At 37.7% G+C, this 22,646-nt stretch overlaps 1 protein-coding gene and 1 pseudogene across 6 annotated transcripts; both read left to right on the top strand.

The window, feature by feature from the left end:
• The first annotated feature begins 90 nt into the window (after nucleotides 1-90).
• LOC119988050 lies at nucleotides 91-6,020 on the top strand (annotated as a pseudogene).
• Nucleotides 6,021-8,188: 2,168 nt separating this feature from the next.
• Nucleotides 8,189-22,377, top strand: LOC119989042 (regulator of nonsense transcripts UPF2-like). Of its 6 annotated transcripts, none has more exons than XR_005465717.1 (20): nucleotides 8,189-8,348; nucleotides 8,619-8,727; nucleotides 9,439-9,516; nucleotides 9,863-9,950; nucleotides 11,834-12,036; nucleotides 12,518-12,862; nucleotides 13,090-13,194; nucleotides 13,299-13,426; nucleotides 14,332-14,508; nucleotides 14,654-14,735; nucleotides 15,374-15,652; nucleotides 15,748-15,945; nucleotides 16,047-16,148; nucleotides 16,601-16,852; nucleotides 16,939-17,157; nucleotides 18,062-18,232; nucleotides 19,257-19,442; nucleotides 19,955-20,410; nucleotides 20,796-21,604; nucleotides 22,070-22,377. XR_005465717.1 is itself a non-coding variant. In XM_038834331.1 (19 exons), exons 3-19 carry the CDS (start codon nucleotides 9,469-9,471, stop codon nucleotides 21,297-21,299), a joined length of 3,543 nt encoding a protein of 1,180 aa, XP_038690259.1. In that variant the 5' UTR covers nucleotides 8,189-8,348; nucleotides 8,619-8,727; nucleotides 9,439-9,468; the 3' UTR covers nucleotides 21,300-22,046. The 6 variants fall into 6 exon arrangements, 4 of the variants coding, with proteins under 4 accessions (XP_038690259.1, XP_038690260.1, XP_038690261.1 ...); XR_005465718.1 differs by lacking the exon at nucleotides 22,070-22,377 and adding an exon at nucleotides 21,748-22,046; XM_038834331.1 differs by lacking the exon at nucleotides 22,070-22,377 and having other exon boundaries at nucleotides 20,796-22,046.
• The last annotated feature ends 269 nt before the right edge of the window (nucleotides 22,378-22,646 follow it).

Genomic DNA, 22,646 nt, shown 5'->3' with positions numbered 1-22,646 from the left:
ATTATCAGTTGCAAAAAAATTGTGTTCGAGAACTTAATTGTCACTCTCTTTCGTTCTCGTATTGGTGGGTGACAAAGGAATGAAGGCGGCATGTCTCTTAACTCTCTTTATCCTTTATCATGTTTCTCAGAGTTGCGTAGAGGAATGACAGATAGAGGTATGCGAAAGTCCCTGTCTGTTTGGTTAAAGTTGATGCCATTGGATCAATCGTTACATAAATTTTTTTCTACCGTTTCTATTTTGCGAAAGTCCCTGTGTGTTTGCTTATAGATGATGCCATTGGATCAATCAGTACATAGTTTTTTGTCCTACCGTTTCTATTTTGTGACTTATAATGATTCTTTGCTCTTACTGCGAAAGTCCCTGTATGTTTGCTTAAAGATGATGCCATTGGATCAATCGGTACATAGATTTTTTCCTACCGTTTCTATTTTGTGACTTATAATGATTCCTTGCTCTTACTGCGAAAGTCCCTGTATGTTTGCTTAAAGATGATGCCATTGGATCAATCGTTACATAGATTTTTTTCTACCATTACTCTTTTGTGACTTATAATGATTCTTTGCTCTTACTGCGAAAGTCCCCGTCTGTTTGTTTAAAGATTATGCCATTGGATCAATCGTTAGATTTTTTTCTACTGTTTCTATTTTGTGACTTATAATGTTTCTTTGCTCTTACTGCGAAAGTCCCTGTCTGTTTGCTTAAAGATGATGCCATTGGATCAATCCGTACATAGATTTTTTCCTACCTTTTCTATTTTGTGACTTATAATGATTCTTTGCTCTTACTGCGAAGGTCCCTGTCTGTTTGCTTAAAGATGATGCCATTGGATCAATCGTTACGTAGGTTTTTTTGTACCTTGTCTCTTTTGTGACTTATAATGATTCTTTACTCTTACTTCTTGTTGGAACCCACCCAAGAAGTCCCTTGTTGGAAAAATATGGAGGTTTTGAATAGCTTATGAGGCCAATGTTTGGATCCAACTCATAAGGAGGGGTGTCCACAGTCGGTTTTTGGCGGTTTTTTGACATAACGTTAACCAACCGATTGGTCGGTTATTGGCAATTTAGTCGGTTTTTTGGTCGGTCCTTACTAACATATATTTGACAATAACCGACCAATCGGTCGGTTTGGCACGATTTTTTGGACAGCCCGTCCACTTGCTAATGTGGTCTTGCCCAAGGTCCAAACTGTTGACATGGTATCGGAATGAAAGCTATGGGAGTATGGTGTAAAGGCCCAAAGTGGCCCGTATGGTGAAAGGCCCAATGTGGCCATGTGGTGAAGAGTTCAATGTGACCCGTATGGTGAATGCTCAATGTGGTTATTAGGTGAAGGGTCCAAAAAGAGGCCCAATGTTGATAGGCTCTTGTGTGAGGGGAGTGTGTTGGAACCCACACAAGAAGTCCCACATTGAAAAATTATGGAGGTGTTACATGGCTTATATGGCAAGTGTTTGGACCCAACTCATGAGCCATGAATTTTGAGAAAGAATGGACCGCCCATCCACTTGCCTTGCAAGCCCAATTGTAGGCCCTTAATTTGAGGCTTGAGCCATGAATTTATGGCTTGACCCTTCTTTGTTCTTGTATGACTAGTGGGTCTAGTTTAACACTTGGCAGAATTTTTGACTTGCAAATCACATTACAGTATGTTGTCTAAGTCAACAAGGGATACAGCAGCCTTATATTTGGCATGTGGCAGACGCCTCCAAGGTTTTGTGGATTTTGGCCCTTAATAATGCTGTTTAAATTACAGCAGCCTTATATTTGGCATGTGGCATAGACTCCTCCAAGGTTTTGTGGATTTTGGCCCTTAATTATGCTGTTTAAATTTTGTTAATGTGCTATTGTACATTATATTTATAAATGCAATTAAAATTAACATGAGCTGTATGTGTAGGCATCTGTTTTTGTGCAGTCACATGTTCTTGCTCATGTAGAATTGATGTGGTTTCTTAGTTCTGCCGCGCCAATTGGTTGGCTTAACCGAATGATTCAGTTTAAAGAGAAGTCCCGCAAGGCGGTCCGTGTATAGCTGTATGACACCTCAAACTACTTCTATGTGTCTGTCTCTGTATATCTTTTCTCTTTTAACTTGCACTTAAGATTTTCAGTAACTTCTATTGCAACTTATAATACTTTTATTGAAGTCAAGTTTCCCACACATGAAAATTCAATTCCCCTCCAATCTTTATCTTAAAAGCTTATGGGGAATTTGAATGATGAATTTCCTAAGTATGATACTTTGCAGAAAATTCGCTACTTATGATTTCATTAATGAAGGCAAATATTACTAAAAAAAATTATTTTTTGAATTTTAATCCTGCGATATTGATGGCTTTCTTCTATGTTAGTGGCTATCGTCCAAGTTTCTGTATAATAATGATTTCCGTGACAAGTCAATACAATATTTTTAGTATTGTTGTTATTTCTTTTAAATGAAGTTCAGCATACAAATTGAGTTGCTGGTTGTTCATGGTAGACTTTAAAACCTTGGTTTTACCTTAGTTGTCTGTCACTTGTCTCTATATAATAATCTTATTAGTTATTCAGACAAGGCTGTTCAATTTGCAGGGGAAGAGAATGTCAGAGTTGCTCTTTTAACCTATCCTGTTCTGATGGCTTCTGACATTCTCTTATACCAGGTGGTTTTCTAAACACATTCTCTTGGAAGTTATTAACTTTTCATTTTTAAATTCCTGTATTTGTATATGTGTTCCACAATTGTTTGGGTGGGGAAGAAGGGACTCCTGATCTAAAGCAGTGCTTCTTAAATATTTAATTGCAACATTATAACCATCTTCATTTGTGATTGTCTTCGGATGCATATTGGTTGTAATTGACTAGTGCGATATTTTAAAGCACTAATTCTTTGATATTCAATTGCAATAAATATAGCTGTTTGAGGTTGTGTTTATTTTCTTTTGCGTTTTTGTTGTAAAATGATAATCACCATAGGCTTGCATGATGCTTATAAATTGTCATTTGCCTCTATAGTCTGATTTCGTCTCGGTTGGTGGGGACCAAAAGCAGCATCTGGAGTTAACCCGTTTGTTGGCTGAGTGTTTTTTAATTATCTATATGGAGGAAGAAAATGGGAAAAAAAATAAATTGGGAGGGTGAGAACAAATAAATTCTCAACTTGGATATTTTATAAATTTATTTAAGAGTTCCAGTGTCGTTTTCTTCGTTCTCTGGACCCTTGTCAGCAATTTTTATATTTGGTGACAGGCAAGGTGGTGCTATTTTTAAGGTGGACTTACTTTCTTGATTCTTTGTTGATGCTATTCTCTCGAGCTCATGATATTGCATAGATGACAGGACTGATGCTTTCCTCAATGAATACCTGATATAGGTCCCTTGAGCCCCTTATACCACCAGCAGGAGCACGAGTAATGTGTCTCACCGATGGCCTTTCCAAGGTTCTCACTGTATCAGGCTTTATTCAAGAAAATTTTTATGAATTTATTCTTGAAAATGATATATTAACATTAACAAAGGTAATGTTTTATATATCCCGAGCCTTCGTGATGTCATGATTTGGTTTTTCCTCTAGCGAATTTGGGTTTGAAACTACAAAATCTCAGTAGTGGAAGCAAGTCTATGTAATGACAATATTTAACAGGCTTTGAACTTTCACTCTTCCCCAGTTCCCAAAAAAAAAGAAAGAAAGAAAATGTTCTCATGGACGAGTTCTTTATTCATACTGACTGCTGAGTACTTTTGGAGCTTTAAATGTAGATGTCCAAGTCTGCACCTTCTGATCTGTCCCGAATCAATCTCCTCGACTCAAAAGACGTGAATATACTTCTTTTCCTTGCCTATGTGTTTCTACGTAAGCGTCGTGGCTTTATGTTAAATATAATTTATTGTAGGAGAAAGTAAATGATTATGTCAGGATCGATGCCAATATTGTTGTTGAAGCAAATCTGTTTATAAGTGGGCCAAAATGTCATCACACTCATTGCAATAGTAGGGTAATGTGGAATGTTGTTTTATTACTTCAGGGGCAACATGAGTAGATGGTGGAACTGGGGAGATATCTGCATACTCTTGGATCTTTTGTCTTCTTCTAATTAAGTGGTTGATGAGTGTCATAGTATCTTCTCTACTATGGCCTTACTGCCTTAGAAAGACCATAGCAAATAGCTTACTCTTTATGCATAAGCCAGCGGCATATTAAATAGCCCAGCTGGCATCGATGAAATTGGAGACTATTTCTAGCTTTAGCACTGGCTTGCAAAATTATGTTGACTGAATTTAGTTTGTCAGCAAGCCTGTTATTAATCTGAGCTCCAGCCATAAACTTGGATTAAAAGTGGTAGCGTAAAAGTGGTTAACGTGCAATTGCAATAACTAGAATTTACTCTGCAGAGGGGGTTCCAAATCCAATGACACCTATCTTTGGAGGTCGGGATTCTTCTTCCTCCAGAATAACACAGCATTGGTCAGATGAATTATCTGGTGGGAACTCGACGATTGCCCCAGTAATGGGTTCCACATCATGAGAAAGGAAGAAAATCTGAGCAAAAGTTTCCGTTAGAGCTACTTTGGATGCTGATAACTAGATCCAAATTGTGACATATGCTGAACAAGTTCTTGGCCATTATGGTAGATAATATACTAGAGATCCAACTCTTTTATGAATACTATTCTTACTATTAAGTTGAGTGCGGATCTTTGGTGCAGTGCTTTTGAAAGTGAGACATAAAATGAAAACAGTCTATTTACGATGGGAGAGTGAGGTTTTTCGAACTGGAGAGCTCTATAAAGTGGATTTACCATTTCATTCAACAAAGATATAGAAAGTGAAATTGCTTGCAATGGATTTTATGAACTGGCATGTTGTTGAAGTGATGATATCCGGTGTCAGGCATTTTCCTGCTTTTTTTAAATTGAAGTTTGAAGTTAGTATTCCTGTATTCTTTCTTGTCGTTTTTCAATCGCTGGGTAATTTCTTTATGCAGTGTTCTTCAGATTGAATGTTCTTACTTCTTAATGATTACTAATAGAACATGTGACATATCTAATTTGCTAGCTCAAGTTATGCAGTGTTCTTATTGAATGTTCTTTCTTTCTCGTATGGATGGGTGAAAAAGGAACGAAAGGGCAGCTCTCTTTAACTCTCTTTCTCCTTTATCATGTTTCTCAGAGTTGCGTAGAGGAATGACAGAGAGAGGTATGCGATAGTCCCTGTCTGTTTGCTTAAAGGTTATGCCATTGGATCAATCATTACATAGATTTTTTTTCTACCGTTTCTCTTTTGTCAGTTTGTGGCTTATAATGATTCTTTGCTCTTACTTCTTGTTGGAACCCACCCAAGAAATCCCACGTTGGAAAAATATGGAGGTTTTAAGTGGCTTACAAGGCAAGTGTTTGGACCCAACTCATGAGCCATGACTTTTGAGAAAGAACAGGCCACCAATCCACTTCCCTTGTAAGCTCAATTGTAGGCCCATATAATGTTGGTTTCCCCAAGGTTCAAAATGTTGTCATGGTATCGGATCGAAGATTGCGAGAGTATGGTGCAAATGCCCAAAATATCCCATATGGTGAAAGGCTCAATGTGGCCATGTGGTGAAGGGTTCGATGTGACCCGCATGGTGAAGGCGAAGGGTCTAATGAGTGTCCTAATATTGATGGGTTCTTGTGTGAGGGGGGAGTGTGTTGGAACCCACACAAAAAGTTCCACGTTGGAAAAATATAGAGGTGTTAAGTGGCTTATAAGGCAAGTGTTTGGACCCAACTCATGAGCTATGGATTTTGAGAAATAATTGACCACCCATCCACTTGCCTTGTAAGCTCACCAATTGTAGGCCCATGTAATTTGGGTTCCCCCAGGTCCAAAATGTTGACACTTCTCTTACAGTGTTTTATTGGATAATTTGCCCCTTTTGAAAAATAGCTGGCTGTAGCTTATGCGAGTATAGCCCACAATACCTGGGTTTTCGTTGTTCAACCAGCTACGATATGGATTGTACTTTTGTGATAAATGGTAATCATGAATTATGCTTTCCACTCATATCCTGTTCTCTTTGGATTAACTATCCTCTTAGCACGTTCTATTTTTTGGTAAATGATCACGGAGGTTTAGTTGCTATCTGATCCATGTAAATATCACACCTCAAGTCTGAGCCAAAAAAGATTGGTTGACCCTAAAGAACAAAAAAAGGACTGAGATTCCTTCCTCTGTTTGGAGTGACAACTGCGATATTCCTTATTCAATGAATTTACTCCGTCTCCCTATCTCTACTTTTTTTAGTCGAAAAATAATAGAATTCTCCCGAGAGTTGAAATTTGAAACTGTTGTTTATGGTGAGATGATGACACTATTGAATTTTACTTATGATGGTCTTTCTGCTGTTTAAAGATAAATGTACTGGTGATATAGTGTATACATAACTTCTATATTACAAATTGCATTTCTCGTGCAGAAGAAAATGTAACCATATACTTATAAAGCCTTAAGATGAAATGCAGTCATGTTGGTTAATGAATGCTTCAGGTGCAACCTTTGCTGCTGAGAAGTCAATGGATGGTGGTAAAACTCTCTTGTTATCCTCATTACTAATTTATTATGAGATCCTGGTGATTTTTTTCCCTTTTTTGTAGCTGCTTACTTAGTGAGATATTACATGACCCGAAAATTTGAGTGTGTACTTCTCATGCAAGTGACATCTGCTCTTTCATTTTGATCAATGCATTTTGTCATAGTAATTAGCTTCTTGATGTGAGAATCCTTCTTGGATTTCTGGGACAGCTTCCTTTAGAAAACACTGATATTGTTCTGTGCGTATCTATTATATATTTGTTCACTACTTTGTGCCTGTAGAGAGGGAATATTGTACGTCTTATAAACTTAATTGGTTGAACAATGTGTTTCTTCTTGTATTCTTACAGTGGAGTTGGACAATCCAGGAAGACCTGAATGCAATAATCTTCTTTTGTGACTTATAGTGATATTTTTGCTCTTACTTCTTGTTGGAACCCACCTAGGAGGCAGGAAGACCCATGGTGGAAAAATATGGAGGTGTTAAACTGTCAAGTGACTTATAATTTATAAGGTAAGTGTTTGGACCAAACTCATGAGCCATGGATTTTTAGAGGGCCATCGATCCGCTTGCCTTCTAATCCCACATGTGGGCCCATGTAATGTGGGCTTTCTCAAGGTCCAAAATGTTGACATAGTTTCGGAATGAAGAATATGAGAGAGTATGGTGAAAGGCCCAATGCGACCATGTGGTGAAGGGTTCAATGTGACCCGTATGATGAAGGCCCAATGTGGCCATTTGGTGAAGGGTCCAATGAGAGGTTCGATGTTGATGGGCTCTTGTGTGAGGGGAGTGTGTTGGATGTCGCACAAGAAGTCTTACAATGGAAAAATATGGAGTTGTTAAGTGGCTTTTATAATGCAAATGTTTGGACCCAACTTATGAGTCATGGATCTTAAGAAAAAACAGACTAGCCATCCACTTGCCTTTGTAAGCTCAATTATAGATCTATGTAATGTGGGCTTCATCAATGTCCAAAAATGTTGACATGGTATCAAAACAAAGGTTATGGGAGTATGGTGTAAAGACACAAAGTTGCCCGTATGGTGAAAGGCCCAATGTGGCCATATGATGAAGTGTTCAATGTGATTGGTATGGTGAAGGCCAATGTGGCATAGGAGAATTCTTATTTATATTGGTATGTAAAGTAAATGCTAAGATTGGCAGGGCATAAAGGTCTATTTGCCATCATCCGATTGCCAAAAGAATTAATTCAAAATTTTAACCTCTTTTTTCTCTCAAACAAAAAAAACTGAGACAGTATATTTAGCCTCCCATGTGTCACAGGGGCACCTTGATGAGCGATTTGTTCAGCTAGAGGATTTGCGAGATGATTCGAACCCCAATTTCGTAGAGGAGAGCCTCAAATCTCCCAAAAACTCTCAACACCACCAACCCCCACACCGGCACACCCGACCCTTTATGCTAAAGGTGAGGCCCAATACACCCATTTATTGTGCTTATTTATGGGCCTGTCCCTTTGTGTCCAAAGTGAGGCCCAATACACCCATTTATTATGATAAGCCCAATATAACCATGATTTCTGGGCCCATTAATGGAATGTCCCAATTCCCTTAACGTTGGGCCAAACGAAGGCCTACGGTTACCCGAAACGCATTATTCTTCTCTCGATTGTGTGCATAACAGCAATTCGGAAACCTTCGTGAAGCTATTCGGAACCACACAGAGCAAAACAAAAAAGCTATTTGGAACCAAATATTATTGTGAAGAATGAGCGAGTCACCTTCCGCCCAGAACTCCAGCTGCCGCCCGCCTCTCGTCGCCTCCATCTAAGGTGCTCTACCATTCTTTGCTATTTCCTTACTAGTTACTGAATATGTAGTTTGTTTATGCTTGAATCATGTTCCATTGATTCATGAAGGTATTTGATGATTGATTCAATATGTAGTTTGTTTATGCTTGAATATCGGGTATGGGGTTGCATATTCTCGTTTAAAACAGTTAAGCAATTTAGGGATTATAAATGGTTTTTTTTGAGCAATTTAGTGTTTGTAAGCGGTAAGCCTTCGAGACTCTCCCTCTCTGACTCTGATTCTGTTGTCAGTTGTAACTCTTGCAAGGATAATATCGGTACTCTCAGTTCGCTCAATTCTTCTTCCTCAAACCTCGGTACTCTCCATCACTGTTTTTCCATAATCTGCGATTTGAAAAAGGTATTTGTATCAAATTTATTATTTGTCTTTTGTATTGTTAATTTCGGGAATCGAAATAAAAAAATTAGCTTCCGCATTCATTAAATTGTATCTCTTGCTGGGTAGTCTGGGGCCCTGGGTTTGCACCTTCTTGGTAATGTGTTTTTTTGGTGTTTCTATTTATTTGGAGATTCATGGATAGGAAGTTCATTGTTGGCTTGGTGATGTCGCATTAAAGAACAATCAATGTGACCAAGACCCTTTTTTTTTAATTGAGCAATAACAAGAAATCACTTGACATATATAAAAGCAGGTAGGTTTTGGACCCGAAACCTGACCCGGTACCCAAAGCACTTGATACCCGTAACTTATATTTCGGGTGCATCACAACCCTTTCAAAATATTTCAGGCCCAATGTGCACGTTACGCGTGTAGGGTCCTAAGTTAGAAGAAGCAGAATAGAGCAGAGTTGATGTTTCCTCTTTTGTTTGGCATGCTGTCGGGCCTGTAACCCCTCTGGGGCGGGGATGGATCAAGGAATCCAGCCCCAACTGGGTGACGGGGCTGGGTGCCATATCCCGGGAAAGGGCTGGGGTAGCCGACCCGTCCTATTGACAAGCCTAGATGAATCTTATGAAACTTTACTCTGATTATACAATTTCTTGCTCATTTTCTGTTTTCCTTCACTGTTGAAAATATAAGAGATGTATTTGAATTTGTTTGATGCTTTAGGGATTTAGTTAGGGAATCTAAAACCGGGAGATGGATCACCATGAGGACGGTGAACATCATAACAAGCAGGATGCTGAGGTGAGGATGTTTTTAGTTGTTGGTTCAATTCATGGACTTCTATAATGTGCACTTGTGCAACTGACAGTGTGTATGTTGGCTTTGTTTTTACTGTTTTATGGAGGTTTTAGTTGATGCAGCTTGTTGGCATTTTTAGTGTAATATGATGATGTTCTGGTAGCTTTAGATGTGAAGCATTGTGTCACAGGCTATATGCAATACACTTGATAGTTTATCTATTGCATGTTTCAGTTTTGATTGTAAAAAATGCTGCCAATGAGAAGGCTTTTTGTTTATAAACTTATGTTCATTGATGAGGGAATGTTATTTGAAGAAGCAGATGGTTACGAATGTTTTCTTTGATCAGGAAACTGCTGCTCGGAATGAAGAGATTAGAAAGTCAGTTGAGGCTAAAATGGATCTTCGTCAGAGGAATTTAAATCCTGAGAGGCCTGGTTAGTATCCATTGCAACAAATTTTCAATTTTATATGTAAACGAGTAGCTGACTAGATTAATCACTATATTGCCTTGTTTGCTTGGGAAGCTCCCTGGGGAAAGATGTTGATTATATAGCCCACGAAAGCAGGCCTTACCATGGTCAATGTATGCTACTTTTGTAAAACTACCTAAAATTTTGATTCTTTCTGACCACACACTGCCATTGGGTCTCTTATCTTATGGAAATGCACTCTTCAGCTAATGGGCTTAAGCTGGGTGCAGCGACAACGGTTTTGACGAATAAATTTTATACTATTGCTTTAGTCATCAAATGAACTGCTTGGAAATGGAGACCCTAAGCGTTTTCAAGGAGAGTGTCTTGCTGGATTTGCAGCCACACAACGAAATATAGGATAAGAAACAATGTTATTGAATCTTAGGTAGAAGTTGCTCCTTGTAAAGATAACATAATAGGATCAGCTATTATATTTTGGCAATGTATTGTGGTGCGCCATTGTGAAATTGGAGTGAATATATGTAGGATATGTTAAAAAGGAAGAGGGGATGCCAAAAAAGAGATGAATGGAAGTAACAAAACGGATATGAACTAATCTATGATATTAGTGGGGACAATTGCTTTAGATAGGATCAAATTCCCTTTAAGAGCACTCCACTAATTTTCATTATTGGATGATGTAGCTGACCTCAAAAGGTATAGGATCTGGACATTTCAGCAAAAGTTGGATCTCCTTATCAGATTCTGGGAAAGAGTTTATGAGCAGTATTCCAGTAGTGGAGAGAATGATAAAATATGTTGGAATCTTTCAATCTACAGTGTTTTCAATGTGGGATCATGTTATGATAAATTACAAAGGCACTACTTCAATCTGGGGAGTGCGAACTTTCCTTGTTGTGGATTTGGAAAGCTAAAATTCTTCTCATTGGCATCAATTGAGCAGTCTGCATTAATCTAGATTCTGGAATTATAGCCCAGTTTACCAGTGATCACATGTTGTGATGTTAGCCAATTTGGTTGGAGATAAACAAGAGACTCTTCTCTGAAAAATAAATCACGTGAGGGCTTTTTATAATTTATAGATTATTGGCTCTCTACTAGCAGGATTTGGCTTTCTAATATTTTTAACTTTCTTGACTCAGTTAGCCTTGTGGGTACTTTATGTTTCTTTTCTTAGGCTTATGTAACCACTCTTATTGTTCCTTTACCCTTTGGGTTTCACCTTCTTGGTGGTCCCAAATAAAGATTAGCCTCGCAGTCAAAAGTAAGCAAATCTTTTGTCAAACATCAAACAAGAGAGTTCAGCCTTATTTACATAAATCTTGTGTAAGCTCTTGAATTTGATGGTTGCAAAATGGAGAGAAAAGCAGAAGGTTGTTGGTGGCTTCACTATTTATTCCTACTCTCATATCATATGGTCCAACAGAAAGTGATAAAAAAACTTCAATCGGATGTTTACTTCTTTCCATTGGAATGGTTTTAGAGAGTGATGTTATGGTTTATAGATGAAGGTTAAAGACGGGCAAAAGGGGAAGTTTTCTCCCCCCTTTTGTTTATCGTACTATCCAAGGTGTGGGGTGATTTCGCTTTCTTTGCATATTTGAATTTCATAACTTGGAGGCAAATGGAAAGAGACCATCTGTGCCCAAATTTAGTCGTCTTGTCATGGACTTTTTTTTTGCTCTCCTCGTATTTATGGTTTGAAAATGCTAATGCTCTTCCTCATTGATGATTGGTAAAGGGCTCTAGTTCTGAAAGTGACTCGGTTGTTAATATGTATATATTCTGTTTTCTTAATGTACTATTTTGTCAAATTCTGTCCAATGCATATTATTGGACATGATTACTGCTGCATAGCCAGTGATTCAGATTGTCTATTCCAGACACTGGATTCCTTAGGACATTGGATTCCAGCATTAAACGCAATACGGCAGTAATAAAGAAGCTAAAGCAGATAAATGAAGAGCAGCGGGAAGCTCTGATGGAGGATCTACGAGGTGTCAACTTAAGCAAATTTGTCAGTGAAGCTGTTACAGCTGTTTGTGATGCAAAACTTAAAACTTCAGACATACAAGCAGCAGTGCAGGTAGTCTATATAGATGAGAACTGATATTTTCTATGATTGATTGCTAGCTAATTTTCAATCAATTCTCCTTTTGTATTGTCTCTTTCTTTTAACGGTTTTTCTATTGATTATCCTTCTTTCATTTTAACAAGTTAATTTTCTTTTGGTGAGTTTCATGAGTCAATTGTTATTAGTGTGAATATGATCTTAGTCTGTACTGTTAGCGTCAGTATTATTTTTCTGACAGTAGCTTTGCCGTGTGGATAGCACATGATGTGCGAAGGCATGGTTAATACTTAATACGCTTTAGAAAAGCTTAACCATCATTGCATTTGAGATAATTTTCAATCGTCGGCTTAGGGACCTATTGTCTATATTAAGTGGAAATGTGATGCATGCTATTCATTAGGATGATGCCATGGTCATTGCTGGAATGCATCGTGAGATCTTTATTGACTGTATTTTGCATGTTTCACCTTCCATTCCGACACTATGTTTCAAGGTCTGTTCTATGCTTCATCAAAGGTACAAAGATTTCTCACCATGCCTAATTCAAGGGCTTCTAAAAGTTTTCATACCTGGAAAATCTGGGGATGACTTGGATTCAGACAGAAACATGAAAGCCATGAAGAAGCGCAGCACCCTAAAACTTCTTTTGGAACTTTACTTTGTTGGGATTGTTGAGGACTGTGGAGTATTTGTCAATATTATTAAAGATCTTACCAGTATAGAACTCTTAAAGGATCGGGAAACTACTCAAACCAATCTGACGCTCCTTGCTAGTTTTGCTCGACAAGGGAGGATTTTTCTAGGACTTCCAATCTCTGGACAGGAAGGTTATGAAGAGGTGCAACTTTTCTTTCTTTGTTTCTCTTTCTGTATCTTTTAATTACTTTCAACTCAATTGAGGAAATTTATACCCAGTTTTTAATCAACGTTTGGTTTCACACTTGCTTTAGTGATGCATCTTATATGATATTCTTTAGTGCGCTTGTCTTTTCAAGTTTAGCTCAAAACGGTCTTTATATTTTGTTAAGAACCATTTCACTGTTATATCTTTTATTTTCATCACAGTTTTTCAAGGGCCTTAACATCACAGCAGATCAGAAGAGAATCTTTCGGAAGGCATTTCAAATGTATTATGATTCTGCTGTGGAGCTTCTTCAGTCTGAACATGCTGTATGAAGCTTTTAAATCCTGATTGTCTTTGCTTGTTTATAAGAAGAAGTCAGTTTGTTTGCATACCTTTATCTTTTTAACCGTTGCGTGCTTGTGAATCGCAGTCACTTCGCCAAATGGAGCATGAAAATTCAAAGATTTTAAATGCCAAGGGGGACCTTAGTGATGAAAATGCCTCTTCATATGAAAAGCTGAGAAAATCTTATGACCATCTTTATCATAACATTTCATCGTAAGTTACTTGCTGACCTTATTCCATTTGTTATCATTCCTTTGTCTTGATCAATTTGTGCTGTCACTCAAAACATAAGGATTACTTCTCGTTGTAGCTTATGGCAAACAGTTTGTCAATGCATTCTCCCCTGCAGGTGATAATTGCTATGCAAAAGTTCACGGTTCAACTTGGTTTCTTGACTGTAGATTATTTTCTGTAGCATAGCTGTTTTACAGTTCATCATGGCCGTTTTAAAGCTAGAAATGTGTTTTGTCTGGTGACTCTACATTGCCATTTTATATTTGTGCTTAAGATTGTCAGAATTCTAGGGACTCTAGTCTCAGTATTAGCCTTTGGCCTCAACTTTCACTTGGTTGCAAGTTTTAAAGATGTATGTCCTTTAGACAACAAAGTGAATTTTATATTATTTCAAAATGAAAGTATTGCCATGTGTATATCCTTGCTTAATAGCTTGGGTCGTGTTCATGGTAGCCAAGGTTGAGTACAAGAACTACTGAATGATTTAGGATGACATATGGGCTAGTGCTGATGCATAGAAAATTAGAAACCCTTTTTTTTTCTCTGGAGATGATATGATTTTTACTTGCCATTTTTGCACACTTGAATGTCTAATTAAGATCTTTCTATGCAACATTTGAATTATGTAAAACCTGATGTCAAGTCATACCTTGTTGTACTTGAGAACAGGAACTTCGGTACTATTGTTTTCTTGTATGATGAATGCTTGATTCAACGTTCTATTATTCTCTTTTGCACACTTCCTGGCATTTCCCTTGTGTCAACATCCACGGTCATATCGATCTGTTCCTATTAGGAGCGTGGAACCAGATCTGCCATAGGTTTGTTATCTTTTACTTTGAGCTAATTGTTTGGCACATGATTCTTGAATTCTTTGCGAACAGCTTAGCAGAAGCACTGGACGTGCAACCTCCAGTGATGCCAGATGATGGTCACACTACTAGGGTTACTACTGGAGAGGATGCTTCGTCACCTGCTGCTGGGAAAGATTCTCCTGTTCTTGAAGCTGTGTGGGATGATGACGATACTAGGGCTTTCTATGAATGCCTTCCTGATCTCAGGTTTGTTTTGTTGCTAATCTTCATGAGTATCATTTGAAATTTGCGCAGGGAGTGTGGGTCAATCGTTGCCTTCTGCTTTTCTGTTGTTTCAAATTTTCCATTTCTTAGTGAGGCTAAGATAGTGCAATCCGTATTGTTTTTTCAGAGCTTTTGTTCCTGCTGTTTTGTTGGGAGAAGTGGAGCCCAAAGTTACTGAGCAGTCCATGAAGCCACAAGAGCAGCTGGCTGTAAGGAATCTAAGCTCTGAATGTTATCATACTTCATTAACTCCCGAGTCGGCTATTGCATGCATTGTGCCAAAAATTGTTACAGACACAATCATTTTGGCAGTATTTTTTTGTTTTCATTTCTAATGACATCCTTTCTTCTTGCATTTGGATCTGCATATACATGAATATTACTGCATGATCAAATGAATATTGAAACAGAATTTGGAGTATGAGAAAATCAACGAGAATTCACTACTTGTATTTCTTTCCGTCGTTTATTTCTATTTAGGATCATACTTTCACCAACTCCTATTGAATCGATATCATTTCTTACAGTCTTGTTTTTGGGTCTTATTCTTCGCTTCCTACTCTCTCATATACAAATTCTCCAATGATTGAAAAAAGTGTTTAATTGTTATGGAATTTCCTCTTTCAACTTTATTGTCATAGATATTTCTTCACATTTTTGTATGGCTGGAATTCAAGCCACGGTTTTATAACAATCTCAAAACAGTTAACTTTTTACCACCTGTATGGACTTGCTGCGGACTTGAATTTTCTAACCGGAGGTCGTGAATTCATTTTATTATCTCTCTTCTTTTTTACTATTTATTATAAGTTTTGTTGAAATGGAAGTATTTGATTTTATTTTCAAGGAACTGGCACCTGAACCAGAGGAACCTCTGGTAGTAGTGGGTACTGCAGAGACTCCGTCGGACTCTGCTGCTTTGCAGGAGGGTAAAAGCTTAGACAAAGGAAAGAATAAGGAAAATGGAGAGAAAAATGCAGACAAAGAGAAAGGCAAGGAAAAAGATGCAGACAGGAAAGGAGAAAGTGAAAAGGAGAAGCTCAAAGTCATAGAAGGAACAAATTTGGACGTGCTACTGCAGAGACTCCCGGGTTGTGTTAGCCGTGACCTAATCGATCAATTGACAGTAATTATGCCTCCATATTACTCAGCTATGAACATATTTATTATAGCGGTAATGTGCACTACAACAAATATCTTACTTTGTATCTTCTTTTCCAGGTAGACTTTTGTTACTTAAATTCGAAGTCAAATCGTAAAAAACTTGTGAGGGCATTGTTTAATGTTCCCAGGACATCTCTGGAATTACTGCCATACTACTCACGGATGGTTGCCACATTGTCAACTTGTATGAAGGATGTTTCTTCCATGCTCTTACAGATGTTGGAAGAGGAGTTTAACTTCTTAATAAATAAAAAGGTCTATTGCGCAGTTCAGTGTTCACTGAGATTGGGTTGCTGGTTCTTTCTTTATTTGGTTTTTAGTTAGTCAATCATATGTTGCTTCCTTATTGGCTGCAGGATCAAATGAATATCGAAACAAAGATTAGGAACATCAGGTTTATTGGGGAACTCAGCAAGTTCAGAATTGCATCAACAGCCCTTGTTTTCAGTTGTTTGAAGGTAGTACCTAATTGTCTTTGCAGTAATTTTCGGTTGTCTTATAAGTTATTTCTAATTCCAATGGATTCTGGCATATTGTTTATTAGGTATTTGAGTCATTTATGTTAGGTTAAGATGCAACCTGTTTTTGCTTTAGACTTTAGTTGAGTATATGGGAAGGATTCTTGTTTTTTCCTCAGTTAAGCTTGATTTTTTGTTCCAATGGCGCTGCTAGTATATTTGTTTTTAAACAACTTCAGAAGAAAGTACATGGGGATATCATATAAATGCAGCCAGCTTTTTGATCATCTGTATTACTTGTACATTTCTTACTAGTGAGGGTTTAGCTTTTGAATCAAAAATAATTAGATGACAATTATATTTCTGAAGAGTTTAGATGACTTTTTTTATGGAACTTACAGATATTGTTGGACTACTTACCCAAAGATAGGTGCCTTTCCTTTTCTTGCCAGGCTTGTTTGGATGATTTCACACATCATAACATTGATGTTGCTTGTAATCTACTCGAGACTTGTGGCCGTTTTCTTTATCGTTCTCCTGAAACTACAATACGCATGGCTAATATGCTAGAGATATTAATGCGCTTAAAAAATGTCAAAAACCTGGATCCTCGGCATAGTACCCTTGTAGAAAATTCCTACTACCTCTGCAAACCGCCTGAAAGATCTGCACGAGTTTCCAAAGTCCGCCCTCCATTGCATCAGGTATATCATTTTTCAGGATCAGTTTTTAGTCTCCAGTGTTTAATATTAACAACTATTATCATGGTTTCATTTGATGGGTTTTGCAGTATATCAGAAAATTGCTGTTCTTGGATCTAGACAAGTCTTCTATTGAGCATGTGCTGAGACAACTTCGTAAATTACCCTGGAGTGAATGTGGGTCATACCTTTTAAAATGCTTTATGAAGGTTCACAAAGGCAAGTATGGTCAAATTCATTTGATTGCATCTCTCACTGCTGGTTTGAGCCACTATCATGACGAGTTTGCAGTAGCAGTGGTTGACGAGGTTTGATTACCAATTCTTGAAATAGAAACCTTTGTATTGAATGTGCTTTAGTCATTTTATTTCATAAATTAAAGATGGGTCTTCGGGAAAGTTGCATAATTTGGATATTCCATTTGTAAAAAAGCATTTGAGTCTTATCATCCACTGGATGTACTCATATAAGATGCATTCTACTTTTGAATGAGAGAAATAAACTCATGTTCCTTTTTTTGGCTACTCTGGATTTCATCCTTGCTTTGGTGTTCTTGGCTCTCTTCTTTGCTACTCTATATTTGGTCATCCACTGGATGCACTCATATAAGATGCATTCTACTTTTGAATGAAAGAAATAAACTCTTATGTTCCTTTTTTTTGCTACTTTGGATTTCATCCTTGCTTTGGTGTTCTTGGTTCTCTTCTTTGCTACTCTATATTTGGTCATTGCTCTCCAGTCTCCACATTGAATTTGGGTCTTTGACTCATCCATAGATAAATGGTTTTTGTTTTTATGTACAAGCAACATGGTTTCCTTCGCTCATGTCCTGAGATGCTCTGAGGTTTTTAATGCTTCCAGCAGCCATTGATTTTCATTGTGCCACTGTTTCATTTCTCTCATTTAATGCTTGGCATATAATTTGTGCGACCCTGTATTTCATTCGATTTTTTCTCATTTCTTTCCCTTGCTGTTGTTTATTTCCTTTACCTTAAGTTCTTAAGAAGCAAGCACTTCATCTTTGGTTGCATGGTTGGGGTATTTATCACTTTTTTTTGATGATGTGTTAGCCTGATAGTGGGTTTTGGTGATTATGGTAAACCCACCGTACTGTCATAGATAACTATTTATTTTTGTATGTGGGCGCACTCTTATGCCTGCCTCTGTTCATAATATTCGTTGAAGAAGGTAAACTTTATTGTTTTCTTATAGGTTTTGGAAGAGATTAGAAATGGACTGGAATTGAATGATTATGGGACGCAGCAGAGGAGACTTGCTCATATGCGATTTTTGGGGGAGCTATACAACTATGAGCATGTGGATTCATCAGTTATTTTTGATACGCTTCACTTGATTCTCGTCTTTGGTCATGACGCCACTGAGGTACGAAGATATATCTCATTTTTCGTGCGTTCACATTTAAATATATGGTATGTGCATAAGTGCATTATCATATATTTATATGTTCATTCGCATTGAAAATATAGATATGTATATTCTGGACAGATGAGTGAATAATTCGGACATAAGGGGGTATTCTCACCTTTAGATTTTGTTGCCTGCAATAACTTTTACTCTGTTTTACTGAATTCAAATGAATCCTGTGCTTCCTCTATATTAAAACCTTGAATAAGCATTTTGGTGCCACCAGAGAATTGGAAACCCATGTTCTTTATTTAATGTGCTTGACTTAAGGGGTTAAACAACTCTCGAGCACAAGACACACACTAGAAATAGGATAGGGAAGGCAAAACTTGTGCAGCCTTAACCCCTGATGCAGACAGCCTGTTTCCGCAAGATTTGCTTGACATGACTAGTTCCCATATATTTATTGTTGTGGACTGTGGAGTAATAAGTAATAACCATAGAGTAAGTTGCATACTAATAAGTAATAATCAAATGATATAGCTATATTCACTAATCACTATTAATTTCATTCAATTGTTGTGCCTAATGGCATTATATGATGCTCAGAATGGACGTATCTTTGGAGAATCTCACTATTGATTTGAATGACGTGAGTAATTCCCATATATTCATCACTGTGGAGTAATATCCATGGAGTCAATTGCATACTAGTAATCAAATTATATGGTATATTCACCATTGATTTCATTAAATTTTTTGCCCAATGACATGATGTGATGCTCAGAATGACTATTAATGTATCTTTGGAGTATGTCTTGGGGAAGACCAAACCATTTGGCTTACAAATGTTTATTTTTGTAGCTTGTTCGTTAATGTTTATTTGTGTGAATTTACCTTTCAAGAAATAGTTATTTTATTTGCCAAGATTGACTCGTTTCTTATTGTTATGGGCCTTTTGGGTAATTTTTATCAGTATTTTTTTTCCCCTGATGTATTGCAAATATTGTTAAGGTGACACATTGTTTATTCATGCCATCAGAAAGACGTACTGGATCCACCTGAAGATTGTTTCCGCATCAGGATGGTGATCACACTCCTTGAGACATGTGGGCATTACTTTGACCGAGGCTCTTCGAAGAGGAAACTTGATCGGTTCTTAGTACATTTTCAGAAATATGTTCTAAGCAAAGGAGCATTACCGCTAGATGTTGAATTTGACTTGCAGGTTAGTCATGTGGGTCCTTCCCAATTTTCCCAGTGTATTAATTCGTAAATAAACATCATGAATAAGGCTTTGCGGTCAGAGTACTAAGCAAATAAATATAATCCGGAAAATGCACCTAGTTCTACAAGGTAGATGCCATGTGTTCAACTGATTTACAATCAAATCAGACAATTATACATCATGCACATAATGCCAGCAGAAATGCAAGAAGCAGCTCAAATAGAGTGGGGGGTAATCTGAATTGTTGGAGCAATGGCATCTTGCAACTTGAAGCTTGCTTGACGTTCCTTGCAGTTTTTTGGAACTTTCTTTAGATGGACTTATGAGGAAACTTAAGCTTTCGATCTTTTAAGAGAATCGACCTTTTCATGAATCTGTTTGTTGAATTGCATTAGGATCTCCACTCCCGCAATTTTTTAATCTCCAACATATACTTTGTGAAATATAGTAATGTCTCTTAGACTACTTTGCAAGTTTGCATGTTGACATTGAATAAATGGATGCATTTGCAGGACTTGTTTGCGGAGCTACGGCCTAACATGGCTCGATACTCGTCTGTTGAAGAAGTTGGTGCTGCTATTGTAGAACTTGAGGAGCTTGGGTGCACATCCTTGACTGAAAGGGTCAACAGTGACACTGAAAAACCTTCAAGCAGGAGTACTAGTGATGCTATCTCCATAAGTACAAGGGGCATTACGAATGGTAATGAGGCAAATGGTGGAGTGCATGAAGATATTGGTGACACAGAGACTGATTCGGGGAGTGACACCATTGACCAGGATGGGCATGACGAAGGAGAATTGGAGGAAGAGAATCATGATGGTGGAAGTGACTCGGAGGAAGATGATGATGATGGAGGTGGACCTGCTTCCGGTGAGGACGATGAAGTCTGTGTCAGACAGAAGGTTTCAGAGCCAGACCCTGAGGAGGTGGCTAGTTTCGAACAGGAGCTGAGGGCTGTAGTGCAGGCAAGTTTTGGATCATTATACTTTCTAAGATCTTTATTTATTCATGGTTATGATCTATGTTTAATAACCTGATGCCACTATATTTGTAAAGTGCACCCCAACCTTGGAGAGGTTACATGGTTCTCAAGAACATATTTATAAAATGCAGTAAATAGGTGGGATTTAAAAAATATATATGATTCTAATTTTGATACGTTAAACTCTTATCTGCTAATACTGGTCATGTGGTGGTTTTTGAGAGGCAAGTGTCCATCATGTTTTGTCATTATAAATTTAATGAAACCACGTGTATGGCCTTTTCACATGATCAATTTTGGAATTAGAATTCTATTTCTTTGTGCTGATTTGTAACTTCATGATGCCATCGTTTCAATACTGAGTGCAGGAAAGCATGGAACAACGTAAACTAGAGCTCCGGGGCCGACCGGCATTAAATATGGTGATACCAATAAACGTATTTGAGGGGTCCACCAAGGATCATCTTGGAAAGGGGGTTGTAGGGGAAAGTGGCGATGAGGCATTGGATGAGGAGGCTGGAGGAAGTAAAGAAGTACAGGTTAAGGTACTTGTGAAACGTGGGAGCAAGCAGCAAACGAAGCATATGTATATTCCACGGGATAGCTCTCTCGTGCAGAGCACAAAACAGAAAGAAGCTGCTGAGCTTGAGGAGAAACAAGATATCAAGAGGCTGGTTTTAGAGTACAATGATAGGGAAGAGGAGGAGAATAATGGAATGGGGACCCAAACAGTGAACCGGATGCCAAGTGGAAGTGGCAGAGTAGGTATCCGTGGCACTTTGTGGGAAGCAACCGGTGGGAGGATTACTGGATCACGTCAACGATATCATCATCATTCAGGTAGCGGAAGTTATCATGGTAGAAGAAAGTGAGGATATTTAGACTTTTGGATCCTGGCTCGTGTCTAGCAGACACCTTCGGACTTGGAAAGTAGAGCCTCACCGAATTTTGGGAAGCTTTTTATATCTTGAGCTTTCCCAGTGATTATTTTGGTACATCATCCTGAGATACCTAAAGAGAGGATGAGTTTTGGTTGCAGATTATGTCGAAACGTTTCTAATAGCAGAGAAATTGGAGAAGTATTCTGTGCGGCCATTTTAGATAAATTGGCATGGTTGGTTTTAAAAAATCTTCTCATCATGTTGCAGTGGATACGAGGTTGAAGAAATGCATCAATGTAAGTGATGGTTCTCTTTTTTAAGACCATGAATATCCTAGCATTGTACATTTGTCGATATACGGGGAAAAAATAGAGAACACGAACACGGGGGCTGTTGGGCTGTACATAAAATGATACCTTGCTTTCGTACCGAATTGCAGGACCCTGCTGCTTTTGGAACTGCATTACTACCTGATAACTCCTTGTAGTCAGAAATCTTGAGTACTGATTACATTCTGGATTCTGCATAGATTTTTTATTTTTCAGTTTCTGGAACTGGTGAAAGCTCACTGGATTTTATATTTATAGGGCTATGGATACTGTTCTTGGGATATCAAAGTATGTAGATTGTAGCTGTGATTCTTAGGTTAATAACATGGATGTGATAGCGATACCCATTAATGTAGTATTTGCTGATCTTGGGATTCCAGACTAATGTCATGTATTCTGGTTCTTCTTCCTTTTGTTGTTTGGTTATTGCAGAAGCGGCGACTTATGTACGAAAGGACAAGAGGCCACGTCAGAACATTTTCTTTTAAAACCTCGTTACCCTTGCCGACAAGTACACCACACACCATTCGCATATTTTAATTATAAATAACTTAGAATAATTTAATTATGAAAGAATTGTATATGGTTTTCATAATAATTTCTAATTTTTATATTCCTTGTATTTATTACTAATAATGGATGGTTAGACTTCCTTATGGAGGGTAAATGATTTGATTAGAGAGTTAATGTTGGAATGATGAGACTAATAAAGAGGCTTCTAGCATGATTGAGATTTGAAATTCTTTTTGGACCCCTTGATTGAGCTCATTCAAACTTTCCATATATGGATTTGATATTTTTTTAATATTAGTCAAACATGAATTGAGTTTGAATTGTGTTTTAAAAAATAAAATCACTAATTAAGTCACTCTTACATAGGGTTATGAATGGAACATTCCATTAATGGATTCGAGGGCACTGCAATCCATTTAAAATAGGGGACAATGCTAGAGACTCTCAAAATATAACATCCAAAAGTCTTTCAAATATGTGGCATTAAAATAGCCAT

The sequence above is a fragment of the Tripterygium wilfordii genome, chromosome 21 (assembly GCF_013401445.1).
Source record: "Tripterygium wilfordii isolate XIE 37 chromosome 21, ASM1340144v1, whole genome shotgun sequence".
Classification (NCBI taxonomy): Eukaryota; Viridiplantae; Streptophyta; class Magnoliopsida; order Celastrales; family Celastraceae; genus Tripterygium; species Tripterygium wilfordii.
Note: the sequence above shows the minus strand (reverse complement) of the source record. Positions and strands in the feature narration are given on the sequence as shown.

Coding starts and splice junctions, on each gene's coding strand:
- LOC119989042 (XM_038834331.1), top strand. CDS start 9,469: ATGGATCACCATGAGGACGGTGAACATCATAACAAGCAGGATGCTGAG. Junction 12,863..13,089: donor GACAGGAAGGTTATGAAGAG/GTGCAACTTTTC, acceptor TTTTCATCACAG/TTTTTCAAGGGCCTTAACAT. Junction 16,149..16,600: donor TTGTTTTCAGTTGTTTGAAG/GTAGTACCTAAT, acceptor TTTTCTTGCCAG/GCTTGTTTGGATGATTTCAC.